The sequence below is a fragment of the Echeneis naucrates genome, chromosome 15 (genome assembly GCF_900963305.1).
Source record: "Echeneis naucrates chromosome 15, fEcheNa1.1, whole genome shotgun sequence".
NCBI classification, from domain to species: domain Eukaryota; kingdom Metazoa; phylum Chordata; class Actinopteri; order Carangiformes; family Echeneidae; genus Echeneis; species Echeneis naucrates.
This window is the reverse complement of record NC_042525.1, coordinates 17,633,642-17,653,933: the sequence shown is the minus strand read 5'-3', so window position 1 is coordinate 17,653,933 and position 20,292 is coordinate 17,633,642. Positions and strand designations below refer to the sequence as shown.

Here is a 20,292-nt window from a genome sequence, read left to right as displayed (position 1 = left end):
CCGTGTCAAATCTTGTCGCATTAGAAAAAAATGTTTGTAGGGCTTTCATGAATGTGTCAAAAAAAGTTTAGGATTTTATAAGCTAGTTACTTTTAAATGTGATTGTTTCAGGGCAAAAAAAACATTATTTTCACGGATTATCATAGATAAAATGCCCCTGAAGTTTGTGGTTTTGAAACATTTACTCTTATGGGCAGGGATCAAAAACTTGGGAGTGCCCAGTGGTTGCCTGGAAACTGGTTAGAAGCAAAAAATAAATAAAAAGTCCAACATAAAACCCCATGTAAAATGCTGATATGTTTTTGTTTTTGCAGATGATTAAACAACTGAAAAGGAGCTGAGCTAGGCTAGCTGTCACCAATCTTTAGGTAAAGCTAAGCTAAGCAGCTGCTAGCTATGACCTTGCATTTGCCGTGCAGGAATGACAGTGATATTGATCTTCTCTAGCTCTCAGTAACAACACAAACGCATGGAATTCCACAATATGCAAGCACTACTTTACTGTCTGTACTGTACTGTTTACACTACTGTCTCTGTGTGCATGTCCTACCTGGTCGCTGAGTGTACATTGTTCAGTACAGATGTCAGTGATCAGGTTTCTGGCCTGTTTGGCCATCTCATCCAGAAACATATTACACAACGACAGGCTTCGATCCCCTATGTGGTGACGCTACGGAACAAGACAGATGAAAAGGTGAGGACACATGAACTGAACAAATATAACTGTGACCCATGTTATGTCTGTAACTCAATGTGAGTAGTGCAGGTATGCTAAAAACTTTATATGTGGTAACCATTACAAAGGAGGCAACAATGTGCATGACAGAAACATTATTTATGTTTGTGTGTCTATTTACCTCCTCAGGACAGAGCTCATGTGTGCAGGACATGAAGTGTGTGCAGAGCAGAGGGAAGCAGATGGAGTGTCGGCTCTGGGAGGGAAGCTCCAAACACTGCTGAAACATCTTCTCAAATGCACGACTGTAGAAGCTACACACAAGCACATAAATAAAACAAGGGATGGAACTTGAAATGATGCACCAAGATCATGTCACTTCTCTCAGTTAATCTTGTGCCTAATTTGTGCCTTTTTGCAGGTATTGTACTGGGTCATGGTGTTTGGCTCACCAGAAAATGGACAGGTCTGATGTCTCCACCAGCATCTCCACCAGAGAATCCACCATCTTTGTGTGGAAGATGATGGTGTTCATCATTTTACCGAGCTCCTTGTGATCAGCTATGCCAAGACTGGCTTTAGAGACACTTGTGTAGGCCTGCAGGTGGGGAACAGACAGACAGGCTGTGATTAAATCCGATGTTGTTTTAACTTGACTACTAAATTTAGTTATGGTTGGTAATGTTCATTTTTCACCCATAAAACAGTATCACGCAAGACACACGCGCGCACACGCTTTAGATTTTATGTGCACACCTGGAGCCTGAACCAGTCCAGTCTCATGCCTCGGAAGTCGAACACCTCTCCATCCTCCACTGGAACAAAGAAGGACAGAAGGCCACATACAGCATTAAAACATCCTGACTGAAGAGTACACACAATCCTGGGAACTAATCCAGAGCCAGTTCTCCGTATAACAATGATTTAAGTCAATGGTGCCTCTACATAGTAAAACTGCAATACTGCTAGTGACAGAGGTTTTGACAGTGTAATGTCATGGTTTACCTTGTTTGACACTGAGAGAGGTCATAGTATTGACAAATGAAGACATAATTATAGACTCATCCTCTGGACACACAGACAGGTTCTATTGGAAAAAGGAAAACAAGAAGAAAAAAGAAAACAGGTTAGAGAGATGTAGAGTATTTTAGACATTCAGCTTTAAATCACACTTTAACTATCAATCCAGTTTTACTGGCAGTGACAGTGATAGTTAATAGAGCCAAATTTTGCACAGAGAACAGTAACCAAATAAAAACATGACAGCAACTTGAACTGTTTGAACAAAGTCTACATGGCTTAAGAAAGCTAGGAAATAGAAGGCCAAACGGCACTACAGCCAGTTGTGTTTTCATTTCAATTACATAATTTCTGCTACATACAGAAACTGGGTTAAATTATTTTTTTTTTCAGATTAATTACTTTCCATCTCCTTGAGAAATCTCCTGTATCCTGAGTTAAGATTTGAGTTAAGCTGATGTTGCTGGGTTCCAAATATTTCTGGAGGAGAAAGGGCTAAATTATTACATGGGAGTGTAAGTGAAGTAAAGAGATTCTGGTAATTAATCAAAATAAGAGTCTAATTTGTTTAAGGTCCCTTTTATGTTTGTGACTGTGAGATTTGTTTACGTGTTGCTTGATTATAAATCAGGATCTAAGTTCTATATCAATAGTGTGACAGTATCAAAGGTCTCAATTCAACAGAAATTCAAACAGAAATGCTCACAGCCTCTATTCACTGAGATGGGCATTGCGGCTTAAAAAAATAAATAAATCCAAAAACAAACAAACAAACAAACAAATACACTCTAAATACAATAAAGTATTTAAAAAAAAATTCTAAAAAAAATACAGGAAAAGTGTTTGTGTGTGTGTTCTTTTACCTGCACCAGTTCATTCAGCACCACAGCATCAAAACCAGACAGGTACTGCACATAGTACCGCTGCATCACAGGGCCATACTTCCTGACATGAGCTCTGAGCTCCTCCATGTAGAAGATCAACTCTGCTATGTGTCTGCGAAACACAAAAAATTGAGACTGGAGCAACACAAACATCAGGTACAAACTAAGCAAAGGATACAACCATTGCATTAACAAGGGCAAGGACGTGTGCTGAATGTGTCCCTGCAGGTGCGTATGTGTATGTACTTGTCTATGAAGTCATCTGTGCTTTTCTTCTGGATGTTGTCTGCGTGTCGAAGCAGCCAGATGATCTCATCCCGGGCAAAGGACAACGCCATGAACACAAATAATGCCTAGTGGGACAGCAAGAGACAGAAATAGAGAAATATGGAAGGAAATGGTGGAAGAGATAGATTTAAAAGATGGGAGGAAAAAAAAAAAAAAAAACAAGATAGATAATTCTTAGATAAATAACTAAGAGCAGATGGCATCTACTGCATCATCACAGTCTCTCAGATACATATGCAAAATGTTTACAGAGTCACTTTGGCTTTCATGGAGGCCTCCATCACGCCACAAAAATTTGCAGTGTTTTTTTAAGGTAGTCAAGCCTGTCTGTTATAGAAATTTATACTTCATTAATTAAGGTAGGTTTTGCAGTGTTTTTAAAATGTAGTATGGTATATAGGCTTTCAATTAACCAAAGATGAAAGCTATAATATAACAAGTGAATAGATCTCTGTAACGTGTGCTAGTTGTCTTAATCTGTATGTGCTGCTTTATCACTGAAAAATAAACCACTTATTAATACAGGTAATAAATATGTGCATGACATGGAGTGCTGTTTGATACATTTAACAACCATAGAAGAGAGCTTCTTTAACCGGTTCTTATCTGATTATATAAAGTTTAAGTAATGTGACATTTAAGTGGATAAATCCACTATAAGTTTTTCCAAGGTAGCAGTTTACTGTTGCAAATATTATTTTACATTACCTTTGGACCTAGCAGTCCAGGCTGATCGGCTAAAACTGTTGCCAACTCCTTCAGAGCTGATCTGAGGAATTTGCGTCTCTCTCTGTGCATGGAGCCCCTGAAGAAAGTCAGATGGAAACAGTGTAACAGTGAAACAGGAGACAAAACAGTGGTGGCAGAAGGATGACAGAGAAGATGAAAGGGGAAGATGGAGTAAAGACGAAAGGATAGAGGAGAGCGAGAGGGAAACGAAGAGGGGAGGATACACAAGGCAAAAAACTAAATGAGGGATTGAGAGAGGAACAAAGTGAACTGTCCCTGAGACTCCCTGACACGAGATGCAAGATAAATATTGGTCAAAAAGGGAAGAAGGAAAAACAAACAAACAAATTCAGTAAACAGGAAATGTAGCTCTGAAATAAAGCAATAATTAAATATTTTTTTGCACTACAGGGAAAAACCAAAGCTAAGGATAGGATGAAAATTGCTGTTGGAGTGTAGTGAGGACTTAGTAAAAAGATTATGGACATACGCGTGAGACAGGGCCTGCTCTTTGCACTCTCGGATGTCATTAATGCGTTTGTTGTATCTGGAGAACATAAGAAAAAATTTTGTGTTGAAAAAGCAGAAGAAAAATTAAGAAAACTTGAAACTAGAGACTGAGACCACAAACACATTTGGGAAAAAAACCCCAATACATTTCCGATAGACTTCAATAACCACCCCTCCCCCCAACCAAAAAAATTAAAATAAAAACAAAACTACTGTGTTCACCCCCTTATGGTCAGTAGATAAGTACAGTCACATCCAGATCTCCTACCCTCTTATGTTGACAAACAGATCCTCTGCAGCCTTGTGGATGTGGAAGACTTCATCCCTGAACAGGCAGAGGCAGGTGGAACTTTGCAGAGCCAGCTTCCACAGAGACAATGCTGCTGCGTCACTGTTCAGCACTGCGTGACACAGGATGAACCCAACTGGGAAGAGAGAGCACAGAGGGATATGCAAGTAAATCCAGACAGAGGCCATTTGATCAGCAGGAAATCATTTTAGATGAAGGACAAAAAGTTTCTACAGCACTCACAGACAATCCACTTCTCCATCGTGTCCAGTGACAGATATTCACATGGCATCTAAAGATAGGTGTGAGAAGAGTGTAAAAAGCATGATGCCTTTAAGCTCTTCTAGCTAAACTATCTGAATACATGAAGGAAAAAAAAAAAAAGCCACAAGTGAATGAATTAAAAAATGTCCTGTTAAAGCTATAATATTGGCACACTCTGGTGTAGACTGAATATGGAAATGAAAAATGCCAAACCATTACAATATCTTCTTTGATTAAAAATTGTGAAATTTGACTAAATAATGTATAATTTCATCATACTAACAGTGTCTGACTGAGCAGGGTTGAGCATGGTGGAGGGGGCAGAGATGAGAGAGAGCAGCTGGGCGTTCCTCCATTGGTCAGCTGACAGATTCCTCCTGGGGTAAACCATCTGAAGACTGATCAACGCATCTGACAGGGACTGAAGGAGAGGGGAGCTTGCTAAAAGTTTGCATCACTGTACTGTGTGGAAAATATCCACAGCATACGTCCCTGTCATTTAACATAATCCTTTAACTTTAATTGCAGTGGGTTTTTCAGCTGTTGACTACATCTGTTGGGAGATTAAACTAAATGTACAGAGACTTTGGGATTTTTTTAATGAGACAGTTTGTATTAAAAGAGAAGACAAGCTATTTAAAGAAAGTGACAAAGCCCAAAGACATAAAATTTTATACTTCAACACGAAATAAACTGCTAAATGAACCCAAGCACAGTTCTCATACCTTTCCATGTGGTACAAACTCCTCCATCATCTTCTTCAAAGGGTTTTCATAGTCTACAATCATCTGGCCCAACCTGGGGTACTCACGGTCACTACAACACATAATGCAGTATAGAGTTTAGAGTTTGTTTGTATGTGTTCATAGAGCAGATTTAAACTACTGCTGTGTGTGTGAGTGTTTCAATCACCTGGCTCCGTGTGTCATTTCGTGGGCATAGTTGTACAGTCCGATGATGGCTTTCCTCTCCTCAATGCGAGACAGTATAATCATCAGAGTGGTGTAAGTCACCACCAGGTCCAGGTAGTTCTTGGTCAGGTCAAAATTCACCGTCTGGCAGGAGAAGTGTAAAAAGACAAAAATTTCAGGCACCACAAACTTTCAAACCACAAATAAATAATAATCACATGAGAGGACTTGTTTGGTGTTACAGCAAAAGAAAAATGCCTCATACTGCCATCTCATTTTACCTATACAGTGTAATCAGATCAACTACTGACTTTACATTATGACCGTTAATGCTGGTGCTGTAATGGGCTACTTTATTCATGCATTTAATTTTCTAATGCTGCCGATGTTATTAAATGTCCTTCAGAATTCAATCTCAATTATGAACACATTCAATGTAAAGCTTGAAGCTATGGCCGAACTATTTCTTGGGATTGCATTTGATTTTAGAGATAATATGGACACCAAGTGTGAACTTTAATGTCTCAATGTCTCTCGGTTTCACTTACAATATCAAAGAAGACTTGACAGGCGTCGATGGTGTTCAGCAGCTCACACACATGATCCTGTTGATGAAGAAGTTCTTGTCAAAAGCCTCTATTATAGTCACTGTTTGTGTGTGTGTGTGTGTGCGTGTGCGTGTGCGTGTGTGTGTGTGCGTGCGTATTCACCTACCTTGAACTCCATGACATCTACAAAGGTGAAATAGTAGAGAGCCAGGTTCTTCAGAATCTCTGACTTCTCCTTCTGCAACTGAGCCAGCTGTTGCTGTAAGACCACACATCAGCGTACACATAGTTATTTAAGAATACATAATTGTCTGGCAATTGCATCTACGATAATTTACTGTATTTCTCTTTTGAGTTCTTAAAATGAAGTGTCCTCTTAGTGTGGGCTCATTCTGTGTAGCAGAAGGATTTGATATGTTTGTCACAATGGCTCATACTTAAATATTCATGATGACAAACTCAGCCCCCCTTTTTCTTCCCATAAATTGCCAAAACCAATACTAGGATCAATGTTCAAATCTCAGAGGAACTCTAAAATAAACACCAGTTACTCTCATAAATTCAGTGCCTTTTCCCCCCACATTACTTTTTTTTTTTTTTAACCCAAGTGATCAGTAAATCTGTGATCATAACCCATTTGTCTAAAAATGTTTGATTACCAAGATTCCTTTCAGGGTTCAATAGATTTCAACATCTTGTTGGAAAATACCAGCTTTTCTCTCATTAACACAAACAGATCCCATTTTAAAACCCTAAATATGCAGTCACTTTAATTTGGTGAGATATTTCTGTCATTAGAATACTTTACCTTGCACTAATATTGGTATTCTATTTGGCAAAAGCAGTTACATTCATCTGTAGTTTTTAAAATAGTTTTTTCCCCCTCATTTCCTCATTCGATTTCTTTCCCCAGCAAAGAATTTGTATACACAAAAACAACAAAAAAAAAAACAAACAAAATATTTGACCAAAGTAAAATATTTAAAAATTGAAGCAAAGCAAACAGTCCACCCACCACTGCCTAGCATATGTTTTCAAGGTTAGAATATAAAGATAGAAATGAAATGAAAAATTCAGTCAAAGCACCAAAAGCCAAAGATGCTGAATCAGCTTTAAGACTTGCAACAGCCTCTTAAAAATCTATAAGTAGAAAACGTAGAAGTTCACAAAGCAACGTGAAAGCTCTACTGTGCCTGGTAAAAAGTGGTTTCTGTTTACATGACTGAGGCATAGTGCGTATAAATTAAACCAAGCTCCAAAGTCAAACTGCAGCCTGAACCAGAGCTAGTCTACCAGCTTGAGTAGAAAAAAAGTGTAGAAGAAATGTGTGACACTGCTGCACCAAGGAGTTTAACTTGTGGTTCAACTTTTCAGTTTGTATCGACCAATTCTCCTGCTGGCTGTTTTAATCACAGCTCAGTGACAGTACTAAACATGCCAAGATAATGGTTAAAAGTGTCAAGTGACAGACAGTAGATTAGTTATTCCACTCCTTAGTGCAGGCAGTCTGCTTGTAGTTCAAAAAGCCAGCTAGTTGGTCATCAAACCAACTACCCAACCAGCAGGCAGCCAGTCAGGTAAGCCGGCAAACCCCATAATTAACCAACCATACAGTCACACTGAGGATGAGGGAGAGAAAGCAAAAGCACTGGCAGCAGAGAGAAGAGAAGAGGAGGCAAAGCAAAGCACACTCCAAAACGCTTCCAAAATGGGTGCAAAAAATAACATTATTGCAAAACTTAGGTGCATGAACTAAAATACAAAAATTACAGGAACTTAGATACAAAAACTTACCAAAAAGCACAAGTCCGGAATAAGCGAAGTTTAGCATGCAGAACACAAACAAACACAGAAACAAAGCAGAAAACAACGTAAGAGACAATTTCTGCACAGTTACACTGAATAAAGCAGTTAGCTAGACACAAACACAAACACACTCACACGCACTGAAATAGAACTGTGTGCTAAATGACAGTTTTACATAAACACAGATGCTTTGAACTAAGCTAACAAGTAAAGCTGAAAGAAACATTCGATGAACAATGACTTAGTTTGGCTGACTTGACAAAAACTGGACACATGCACTTAGTGCTGTGCAATATGAACAAAAGTTTAAATCCTGATATAGGCAATTTTATATCCCCTAACAATTTATATCCTGATATAGTATTTTTTCCTAAAATTATACATATACACATGAAATTAATGGCAACTGCTCTTATCATTTTGCCTTTTATTTATAAAACACCTGGAATGTTGGCTGGGATTGGTTCCAAGACCCAGAAACGGAAAAGTGGTAAAAGATGGATGGATGGATATTCGTTTGGTACCCAGTAGCCCACACGTAAAAATTAGGATATAAACAATAGAGGATTATATCATACAGTAGACATTTTTATAATCGCACTATGATATATATCGTAATATCGCACAGCACTACACGCACTCACTGCCACAAACACACAATGCAAACTACACTGAGTCTTGTTAAAAACTGTCTGACACCAGATATTGGTGCCCATCTCTGTCTCTGGAAAGAAATAAAACTGAACAGGAACTTCTTACAAAGACAATCTGACAGTGCGCAAGCTTCTTATTACATTGTGCGCTGATCTGATCAGTTAGTTAACATTTATGTCAAAAAGCATAAAATAATAATCCAGTCCAATGATAATCCAAAGCAAAAGATGAGGGACAGTACTTCTCCTCTATACAGTTTCATTATTTCAATTGTCAGGATTAATTCACAGTTAAGGCATAAATTTGGTTTGTGTTAAACTTGTGGTTTATGTTGGTGATCAATTGTGACATTTAGCAAGATCGATCGCTTCACTGAATAATTCTGAATATTATTGATAAGTAGCTGCAGTTATTTTGGTGTTTTTCACAGTAAAATGAAACATGTTGGAAAAAAAACAGAATTAGAGTTGGAATAATGGCGAGATCAAATAATCAGCCAACTAATTGGTAATAATTCTGATAGTTGATTTCTTATGAGTACATTTTTTAGCAGAATTGCTCAAAATTTGATCATTCCAGTTTGTTAACTGAAAAGACATTACAACACCCTGAATTCCCTTAGTTTTTGGCCAAATAAAATACTATATATCATCTTGTGCTGTGGGACAAGATAAGTATTTACAACCTAAAATATTCTTCAGCTCCTTATCTACTGCACCAGAAGAATCAAACACACCCAACTCTTTCACTCTCTTCCTTTATAATCTGTGCAAACATCTAGATGTCGCAGACACACATGTAGAATACTTACATTATTATTACGCGTCTCCACAGCAGGAAATTTCCTGACGATAAATTTAACTGCAGACTCCAGGTTCTTATCAACTAGATAGGAGGGCTTAGCCTTGGGGTCGCCGCATGCCTAGAAAGGAGGAGAAGAGGTGAGTTGAGTCAAAACAAAAAACAAACCAAAAAAATAAAAAATAAAATAAATAAATAAAAAAAAAAGTGCACACCTAACCTCTCATTACTTCTGACTGATTTTATCATATGTATTATTATAACATTTTCTTTCCTCATGGTCAGCCATGTTAGATGTGTGGTCATTGCCAGGGAAGCATTTAGTGCTTTACAGTGAAAACTGGTTTATCCCAGCCCAGGAAATGAGAGAGGGGTGGGGGCTTAAAGGGTGAATGAAATACTGATACCATCGACATGTAGTGAAGTTTCCAGACCAGAGGCATTTTTTTCAAGACATAAAAACAAAACACACATAAAGCTTCATGGAGTGACCTGTGCAGCCCTATTTGACATTCAGATGCACACGTCAAAGGGGAGATTTGAGAAGTTGTGCTCGATTGCTGGATTTGATTTGGAAGTTTTCGGTTATTCTTGTTTGGATAAACCAGGTTCAACTGTTGGAAAAGACTCAGCAAGAGCCTGAACTGATCAGTGGTTCTCAGCTGCTGAGCTGCAGAGGGACACTGGAGATCCAAGTCCAGATGAATTGATACCAAATACAAGAGAATAGAATGGCTTTATTAAATCCAACTTATGATAAACACCTTACATGCATTTCTGGATTGGATGATACACTATGATCCAGATGGTCACCTGAAATTTTCAATTTAGTTAGGCATCAAAAGCATTTATCTGTGCCGACATGTCAACTAGAGCTGCAATTATTAGTCAATTAATTGCTTAATACATGGGCAGGAAGGTAATTGCTATTATGATAGCTGCCCATATAATGAAAATACCATATATTTATAATGTGTTCAGCCTTCTTTAGTAAAACTACCTCTATGAGCCTTTGACTGCTCATCAGATAAACTACATTTGAAAACAATACTGTGTGCTCCTAGGGTTCTGAAGCTTCCCCAAAAATAAATTAATGAAAATCATATTTAATCAAGAGAATGACAGTAATTGATAATACAAATAATCATTAGCTGCAGCTTTGACAAAAAGGTTGCTCCAACAGTCCACAACACAGAAAGGCTGAGAACCACTGAGAGAGCCCAAGATAATGACAGGGTTTCAGTTTCAAACTGTGTCTCTGTGCCATCACTGGTTAGTGCCACTGCACAACAGGCAGAGTGATGGATGGGCAGAGCGAAGAAGGGACTGAATGAAACAGAACAGAGACAGGGAGAGAGAGAAATAAACACGAGATGAAAGAAGGAAAGAGAGGGGAATTGAACAAGAGGGGTCACAGAGGTCAACTGATGTATGACTCCACTGAAATGGCAAAGTGAGGAAAGAAATAAGTGAGCTCTTCACCTGAATGTGTCTGCCGTCTGCACCTACATGAGTAGCTACATTTTTGTGATTTCACTGCTCATTAACATTTTCATCTGTTCCTCTTACAGGTGTTGCAGTATTTGCCTGACTGCCCTGACTCTGGCAAGAAGCGACAGTGCTCATGCATTATGGGCAGTGTAATAGTGAATGGCGGGGAAGATGTGGTCCATGCATGTGCCATAAACAGAGGGAATGTATCAAGTTTGCTGGCTGCAAACACCGAGGAACAATCCTAGAGGTGGTCAGAGCCTTCAACCGCTCTGAGGATTCACTTCCTCGTGGTTCAGCTTCAAGTTTAAAAAGTGGGAGCACACATTTAGAAAGCCATAAAAAGTAACACAAGTTACCAAACAGGGCTCTCTAGGACACAAAGCTAAGCTGTAAATTTTACGCTTCTACTCACAATTACATAGAACATCTATGGAAAACAGCACCACAACCATAAACCTGGATTTCAGTTTGCATGGCGCTGAAATATTTCCAGCATCTTCCAGTGCAAAATGAAGCCTCAGACAGCAACACATGCTACTTCACACAAGCACACTAGGTAACTGACTACCTGGGTGTAACATCATAGTGAAACACAGGCTGAAAATTCAGCTTTTGTTGACATTATCACATGAATCGCAAAACTTTGCACAGAAGTTGTCACACTTTGCACTTAAGTACCAAGTGCAGCACACCACACTGCTGACAATGGGTGTGGTCAGTGCAACAGACCTACAAACCTTCAAACCTCAGAAAATCAGCACAACAGTGCTTTTCTGCTATAGAGGACTTTAAGCTTCAATTTACACATTATCTTCAACAGAATCAAATCCAAGCCACTGTTGAGGAAGTTGCTGCTTTCAGAAGAAACAGTGATCAGCACCTGCTCCCAATGTGCATCTGTTTGGGGATGCAAAAATGGTAGTATAGTATAGTATAAAAGGGTAATTTTTCTAGTGGGTTAAACCTAAAAGCCTATTCCATGGGCAAAAATCAGCAAAACAATATGCATGATGCTAACTACTTAGCCTAAACTCAGCTGAGTTTACTGCAGCCAGTTCACTCACAGAAACAGGCATGCTGAGATCAGATGGAGCTGGAACTGAAACACACCCACTACTGCGGAATCTCAAACACAAAACACTGGGGGAGGAGGATTTGACACAGGATTGGGAAAAAACAACAACAACATGATTTCAATATCCATCAATGACACATAATGGACCTTGAGTCTCAACTTGTTTCCTTGGAACTGCTTCGCTCACACCTGACCAGATTTCCAATTCAACGGCCATCAGTTCTCTTTGTAAGTTGTGCTATAGGTTGACTCAACAACTACTAGCCTAAGAAAATCTGTTCAGGTGTGCGAGAGGGAAGCAGACTTTATATTAAGTTAAATGAGAAACAAGGAATCAAGTTGTGACTATGAAATCCATGCAGTTGCAAAAGCACAAGCCTTGATCTTTTTTCCCCCCTTTGGTTAACACAACGCTCACCTGATGACATCACACCTCTAGCCTTGCCCTACACAACAGATTAGTCTCTATATTAGACACTAAAGTGTAGTTACCCTTTGACTTATGCCGGGGAACTGCAGAAGTAAAGAAAACTGTCCAGTTAACACTAGTATACTGACTGAAGTGGCTGTACAAGTGTTTTTCCATGTTTTAGCCCAAACTCAAAAAAAAAAAAAAAAAAAAAAAAAGTTGACAGCTGTGTTTATTTTTTTCTATTGTGCTGCAACGGTTCTTTCAGACATTACATTTTTGGTTGCAATGCAAGAGTCTTCACAACACCCTTGCAATCTGAATTTCTGATTGTAGATATGATGCTGTCGAAGGTCCTAAATGCATGAGACCAATTAAATTAATACCATCTCTATCTGTTGTGGGAGCTGCGTTATAGATGACAATGACATAATTCCAGCATAGAGAAAAGTAATAATTGATCAACATTAGACATTAAAAAAAAAAAAAAAAAAAACTAATAATGACTGTCAGTAATAATAATAATAATAAAGGTATTGTTGTATACATGTTATCAATGGGCTAAAACATGCAAAATCTTCAAAAGGTTTACTTCAAAACAGTTATTATTATCCTAGGCAATACTAATAAGAGTTCTAGATTAATAGTTCTGGATCTAGTGACACCATTACAGCATCTCACCTGCTGATTTAACCTCAGGTTTGCTACTTAGTCAACTACTTTACTTTCAGAAGAACAGACCAAGTCGTTTATATGGCATGGCACTGTCCATTAGTGATGGTGGCAGCTAGTGCAAGAAGCTGGCTTGCCGGGTTTGGGTGGGGTGGGGGCTGATGGAAGAATGGATGGAAGGAGGGGTGCAGTGAATGGAGGGACAGGGCATGGGAATAAGCTGAGATTCAGTAGTGGTCGGGGAGGAGTAAGGGAACTGTTGCCTGGATACCAGAACAGACCTTAGTTTTGCCTCTGCCATCGTTTCCCCACTCTTGGTACCGATTAACAACTGAGCCTCTGAATGGGTCCCAACACTGACCAACATATGGCAGGGGACTCTAGAACAGACACTGTTGGACCAGGGAAACCTACATCTAAAACCTAATTACAGCTGCTAATGACTGGATGAAATATTTAGACACCCTGAGGCACCTTTTCAGCGATACTTCAAAGTCCCAGTAAACCACACAAAAAAAAAACAAAACAAAACAAAACAAAAAAAAAAAAAAAAAAAAAAAAACAAACTTGAGCTTGCTGTGATGAATTTGTATGGCATTCCTCACTGTGTGAGCGCTCTCATTTTCACAAGGAGGGATTAACTGCTTTGAAAAGAAAAGAAAAAAAAAAAAAAGTCCAAAATCCATCCAAATAATGGACAACCCCATATGAATAGCAAGAGAGCCACTACAACCTGCTATGAGCTGGCAGACTTCCTGGACTGCCTGTTGGCAGTACAACACTGCCCAAAACTGTTAATCTCCACTAAGCCTTTTGCATTTGTCAGCATTATTGCAGTTTTTCCTCTACCAGAACAACTAGGTGCTTAATGAAATGATGAAACTGTAAATCATCTGCCAAATCATTTAATTCATCAGGCAGTCTCTTCACAAATCAAAAACATTAATAGAGGCTATCCAATCTTGATTACTTGGCAGCTCCTAATAAACAATAGAAAATATGGTCTAAAATACATTTCACATTTGTTTGAATTAATTAACCTCTATGATTGTTGAAAATAGAAACTTGTCCAATTTAACATAAGACAATCACAACCATGTGTCTTTATTCACCCTTTGGTCAAATGAAGTTATTTGGATTGAAAGTCACAACATATTTAGTTGCCACATTCATGAACAAAGACTTGACCATGTCTTACTTGTCAAGTGAAATCGAATCTAACCTACTTTTATGCTTTGCGGTCTTGCAAATTACATGCTAATGTATTTGCAATAAAAGAACACCATTACTTTTTCCCCCCAAATAGATGCATGTAAATGCTGCATCATAAACTGAATGGATTACACTGATTTGAGTTTAGGGGTAAAAACAAAAATAAAAAACAACAGCACAACTTAACTCTGAACAGAGCCCAGCCTTTCTCTCATCGTTACAAATTCAAACATGAAGACGAGTGAGGCACAAAGGAGAGGACCAACAGATCAGTACAGGTAGCCAGGAGCAGGAGGAGGGGAGGGGAGGGAGGAGGAAGAGGGAGCTGAGGAGGGGTGAAGGGGGAGGGGGTTTAATCAGTGGAAGGTGATAAACTTTGCAAACCTTCCAAACTTGTCCTTGCTGCATAGGAGAGGGGGGAAGCATTGGAACGGAGAGAAGAAGAGAAGAAATCAAAACAAAGAGCCCACCCAGGCAAACTGCTGGATCACTGATGCGCGCACACGTGGTGCGCGTGCACACACACACACACACACACACACACACACACACACACACACACACACACACAGAAAAACACACCTTAAGCTGCTTCCACATGTGTTTTCTGCACATCTTAGAATTTAGTTGTGGAATTTCTTTTCAACACAAAATATAAAGAAAACAACACATGCTGTGCCAACATGTGACATTAACAATTGTGTTACTGCACACTGTCTTGAAATTCATTCATGGTGATTCATGTCTACCTTCGCACTTAAGACACATTGGAAGTAACACATCCATTTTAAGACTGTGGAAATGTGCTGAAATAATATGGCTGTCAGCAGCTCCACTGTCTTACTCAACAGTGTGAAGATAAAGTTTGGTCCCTGCTCCACATTTCTGTTCCACTGGTTGTTGCTTAGTAACTGACAATGCAGCGCTCCCTCATCGTTCTGCATCGGCCACTTCATTGGTTCTGATACCGGTTTCAATTTATCACTTCATGGTACATACACTGATGTCTGACAACGTGATTCACATATATCTGATCTATGTTCCAGGGTTCTATGGTTGTGGTTCTCAGGGAAGAGGTAAAACTGCTGTTGACTGTTTATAGCTTGGTGGACAATTAAGGCAGCATTGTTTCTATTTCCAGCTTGGCCTATAAATCTGCCAGGCTGATACCCAGGTAGGTGTTAGCTCATATTGATCAGTGTCAGTGTATGCTGTGATTCTGATGACATGAAACAAGAAGCTGCTGTGGAGGTAGATGAAACTAGGTTAAAGGTTTAGAACCAGTGTCCCCATTATATTTGTCCACCAGAGACAACTGAGAAATGCAGGGATCTGTGTCAGGATTATTATGCTTCAAAAAACACTACAGGTCAGGTTTTGTTAAATTCTCAAAAGGTCAGTATCTGTTCGGCTAATTCCTCATGTGCTTTGGCCAATAGGCCAATTTATCATACCTTGTGTAAATTAGCTTTTAGACAGCAAACTCAGGAATTCAATGTTTTTACAAATTTGAATGTGTAATGTGAAGATTTTAATTATAGAAATTGCATCCCAACTAATATGAAACAGCCCAATCCAATTTATCAGAACAGCAACCTGAACAAGCAAATCAAATATTTGCCAGACATAAGTGATCCAAGCTCTGTACTATTTCTTTGTCGAAGTAATGTAATCTTTTTTTCCTCTCCCACTACAGACACACAAAATGAGTAAATTATTAGCACGCATTATTTTTAGGAAAATTATTTCCCCTAATTCATTTACAGACCTGGCAACCTCATTGATCTCATTTGAACCCTTCACAACATATTTAACACTGACTTTTGCTGGGAATTTTTGAAATAATGGTACATATTACCTAACAAAAACTACTGTTATGTGTAATCATGGTGTGGTATTGAGTACTGACATAAACACAGAATGTCTCTGCACACGTTCTGGCACACAGCACACATTTAAAAGTCTGCAACCATTTAAACCACAGATGTGGAGTCATGCCAAGGAGAGAGTCTGCAGGTTTTTATCCAATTCAAACACCACAAAAGGTGATTTCAATGATAGCGAACTCATTAAACCAGAAAGCGGCATACTCACTTTCACTGAAAACCTGCACATTCACAGCCCTCAGTAGCATGACTACCCATTTGCAGCCAAACTCACTCCAACTGAGTTTTATCTCTCCAAATCAAATTAAATAAATATTAAATATACAGCATTTTCCCCAGAGGAACATGAAAAAGATACACAGACCATGAAAAATTAATGGGGGTGACAGGCAATTTGCCCTTAAAAGCTCATAAAATGCCCTTAAAATTACAAATGAGGAGTAAAAATGCCCCCAGTAATCAAGAGTGCCCTTCATTAAATGCCAACCTGTAATTATTCATGTGACTGCAGCCACTGTTGCCTCTGGGCTACTAAAGGTAAACCAATGACCAGGCTATACTTTCCATTATATTCTGGGTAATCCAAAACAGGGAAGAGCACATTTTGGTAATTTAAAAAAAAAAAAAAAAAAAAGTTCTGGTAGGTAACCAGAATAAATCAGTATAGAGTTGGCACCACACTGCCATGAAAACAAAATTTTGTGTCACGCAAAACACTAATTGGAAGAAAGCCAATATCATTTTCTGGGTGACCTGCTGATTGTTCAACCATAGGTAAGAACAGTGGTAAACTGCATTATCTATTAAATCCGCATTGAGCACTTTATTAGGAACATCATACAAACTATGGGTACTGCCATGAATCAACATTATGTTAGACACTTTTCTCTGAGACTGAGCTCTATGTGAACATGACTGCATTAGGTCACTCCTGTACATTTCTCAACTGCAATTCTATGCTGCTAACCTCCTGTTTCGACACACCCCAAAAGTCATCTACTGGATTCACATCTGGAGACTGGGGAGAGTACTGAATTCATCTGATCTCACTTGAACCAGTTTTAGATGACTTTTGCTTTGTGATATGGGGCACTGTCGTGCTGAAAATAGACATTAGAGGATGGTTATGTGTGGCCCTAAAGGTTTGAAAAAGGTCAGCAACAATACTCTCACTGTGGCATTCAAACCATGATTGATTAATATTATCACTTTCCTCATAACAACATTGTCTTTATGTTACTGATGCCAATTTGTGAGCCTTCCATCTGGGTGACTCAGCAGAACTCCAGACCTACTCCACGTTACTCTGAGAAAGTTAAGCCCAGGCAAACTTGAGATTTCATCTTCCCTTCAAGTTCACAGACATCAGACACCAGGTTCCATCCCCCCTTCCTTAATTTTTGTTTTGGATATATTTATACATTTATTTATGCATCCTGGGGATTCCTGTGTGCTTATATTCTCTGTGTTGTACAACCAATGCTATTGTAATGTGCAGGTTTCCTTAATAAGAAATAATAAAAGATTATCTTGCCATATATTAGATATGGTCTTCTGCTGTTGTGGCCCACCCACCTCAAGGTTGGACATGATGCTCATCAGATTCTCTTCTGCTCACAGCAGTTTAGTGTGGTTACCTGAAATACTTCTCTAACTTTTGTCATCAGCTACAGTAGATGTTCTACACACCTGCTGCTCATGTGACAATTCATTGTTTCCTTCTGGCTCAGTTCTGCACAGAGAATGTGTGAATTCACAGGCAGCCATAGTTTCAGAAACACTTCATTAAGCTAATCTGACACCAACCATCATGCTTTGGTCAAAGTCAGTAAGAACAGACGTTTCCCTCATTAATAGAAACTCCTGACTTGTGTCTACATGATCTCATTCATTGCACGGCAGCAACATGACTGAGTCAGTGCATGAAAAAGCCTGTGTACTGATGTTCCTAATAAAGTTCTCAAAAAAATGTTTAAGGAAAAAGTGTCTGGTGTTTCTCCTTTCCAAAATCTGTTTGCATAGATGAACCTCTGAAAAAAATAGAATTCACTCCCATGCAAAAGCTCATCAAGATACACGATGCAATGACTAAAATGCCCTGTTTTAACAGGGAAAGTATCGGGGGCATTTATTTAACTTTCTTAACATAATTTCAAAACAGATTTTCTTTTTAAATCAAATCAAGGTTGTGCCTGAAAATCTACAATGCATTTAATCAGGTTTCAAAAACATGAAAAAAAAAAAAAAAAAAAAAAAAAAAAAAAATCCTATAAGCATCAGAGTTGTGCTAGCTGTTGGGGACTTTCACGCTCTGACACTAAACAGCATCTTAAATACAAAACTAGCTGCTGCAAACACCTGCGTTTACATGTCACACAGCAGCCATCTCATTTTTAACGGTGTTCTTGATGAATTGGTAGTGCATTTTATTTATTTTCTTTTTTACTAGCTGCATACTAGCATTGGAGACTATGGTAGTTATCTGACTATAAGCAAAGTTAGGGAAAGGAATACATGTGAGGGCTGTTTGCAAGACAAAGTATGATGTTGGAAGGTCCACTGGCTGAAAGATAAGCATAGCAAACAAAAACTTTAATGCCTCTCAGCCAAGATTAATAAAAGTGACTTAAGGAAAGAGGAACAGATTTTAAGGTTAACTGCAGCTAGTCAGTGGTGTGTAATGAATGGATATATTTAAAACGGAAAAGAACATTGTTGTGGTTTTTAGTGACATTAACATTAGTGAGCATGGACTGCTCATTCCCAAAGGCAGAAACCAAACAGCCAAGTCAGTTACTAGTCTTTTTCACTGAGACACACAATAAACCAACTTCACTTTTGATAAATTACAGACCACTTTGTGACTACTTCATCAAGGAATTTCTTGGGGAGTTTCAAAAATAAAGGGATTTTATTGGTCTACAAATTTCTACTGAGGACAGAAATCAGTCCAGAATAAACTTGGTGATCACATCACAGATCACTGTCCTGTTCTTGAATTTCTACCTTTGGGACGCAGTTGTTATTGGATGTTGGAGAGTTTGTTAATATCACAAGGTAAAAGAAGCATAAAAAAAAAAATAATAAGAAAAGAAAAAGAAAAAAGAGAACAGTATTTCAGGGCAGGCTTGTTGAGAAGCCTTATGAGGGGGCGGTTCAGGATAGATATGAAGATGATGGGGCAGACAGAAAGAAAAAGGAAGGAAGGAAGGAGGAAAGGAAGGGCATGTTAAGAAGAGTAATTAGCAGCAGGATCTCTATGATTGTGTTTGTCCGCTCATGCTATCCTAAAACTTCTAGAGAGGATAAAAACAAGTGTGTTGACACTAGAAATTTAGATTTTGCAAATTGTTCTGCTGATTTTTTTAAATTTAGAACCAAATATCCTTATGATATCAAACTGAAGGTGCCTTCAGCCCACCGACACAAATAAATTGGAAATAGCCGTTGAACAGTATAGGCTACTTGAATGCCAACAAGTAGGCGACTGTATGGGCTTTCAGGGACTTTCTACTGTTTCTACTCTGTACCTCGAAGACTGTGCTAGGATATGACTGACCTCTTTCACTCGCATCCTCTTTTTTATTTTATTTATCACGTACACAACCAAGCACAGAGGCTCATCCCACACAAACAGACCTCTTTTCCTCCCACACACAAAGTATTAGTTCAAAACATATAAAAGGCAAAACTTGTCTTAATCCAAGTATTTTTTAGCAATTAACAATTCGTTAAATCAATTTACAGATTAGATGCTATCAAGGGTATTGATGGTTTTAAATTTTTCCTAAAATTAGTTAACTCAAAGAAACCTCTTGCTAGATATAGTTAAAATGTGCAAATTAAAACTCACCTTTCTAAATTTTATATTGTATTTTTAAATAAGATTGAATTCTTGCTTTTTTTCTGACTAGTTTTTGGTCCTTATACTGAAACCAAAATCAGTGGTGGAAGATATAGTAATGTATTTTTCTCAAGTAGATATTTCATTGCAATGATGGGAAAAACAAAACAAAAACAACAGCTCATTAAATGCTCATGAGTTGAATGTACTTAATCTATAGAGAGCAAAAGAATTTACTCTGAAGTAAAATATGCTCAGTGACCTATGTGCCATTTTTAGACTACACTTCCTCCAATTTTTATCTAAACTCAATATTTGTA

General features: G+C 38.4%; 1 protein-coding gene across 3 annotated transcripts in view; it reads right to left on the bottom strand.

Moving 5' to 3' along the window:
* The window catches only part of nckap1 (NCK-associated protein 1), a 31,140-nt gene that overhangs the window by 9,310 nt on the left and 1,538 nt on the right, over positions 1-20,292 (bottom strand). Inside the window, exons 2-19 of one of the 3 annotated variants that reach the window (XM_029520983.1) lie at positions 14,627-14,644; positions 9,391-9,501; positions 6,286-6,378; positions 6,120-6,176; positions 5,573-5,715; positions 5,386-5,476; positions 4,944-5,081; positions 4,640-4,688; positions 4,376-4,532; positions 4,088-4,144; positions 3,577-3,673; positions 2,827-2,933; positions 2,560-2,692; positions 1,682-1,763; positions 1,433-1,491; positions 1,129-1,274; positions 858-990; positions 551-670 (exon numbers count right to left, since the gene is read on the bottom strand). In XM_029520983.1, the coding sequence (XP_029376843.1) occupies positions 551-670; positions 858-990; positions 1,129-1,274; positions 1,433-1,491; positions 1,682-1,763; positions 2,560-2,692; positions 2,827-2,933; positions 3,577-3,673; positions 4,088-4,144; positions 4,376-4,532; positions 4,640-4,688; positions 4,944-5,081; positions 5,386-5,476; positions 5,573-5,715; positions 6,120-6,176; positions 6,286-6,378; positions 9,391-9,501; positions 14,627-14,644 (1,791 nt within the window). The remainder of the gene's footprint in view (positions 1-550; positions 671-857; positions 991-1,128; positions 1,275-1,432; positions 1,492-1,681; positions 1,764-2,559; positions 2,693-2,826; positions 2,934-3,576; positions 3,674-4,087; positions 4,145-4,375; positions 4,533-4,639; positions 4,689-4,943; positions 5,082-5,385; positions 5,477-5,572; positions 5,716-6,119; positions 6,177-6,285; positions 6,379-9,390; positions 9,502-14,626; positions 14,645-20,292) is intronic. The other 2 variants (XM_029520982.1, XM_029520981.1) reach the window with 2 other exon arrangements.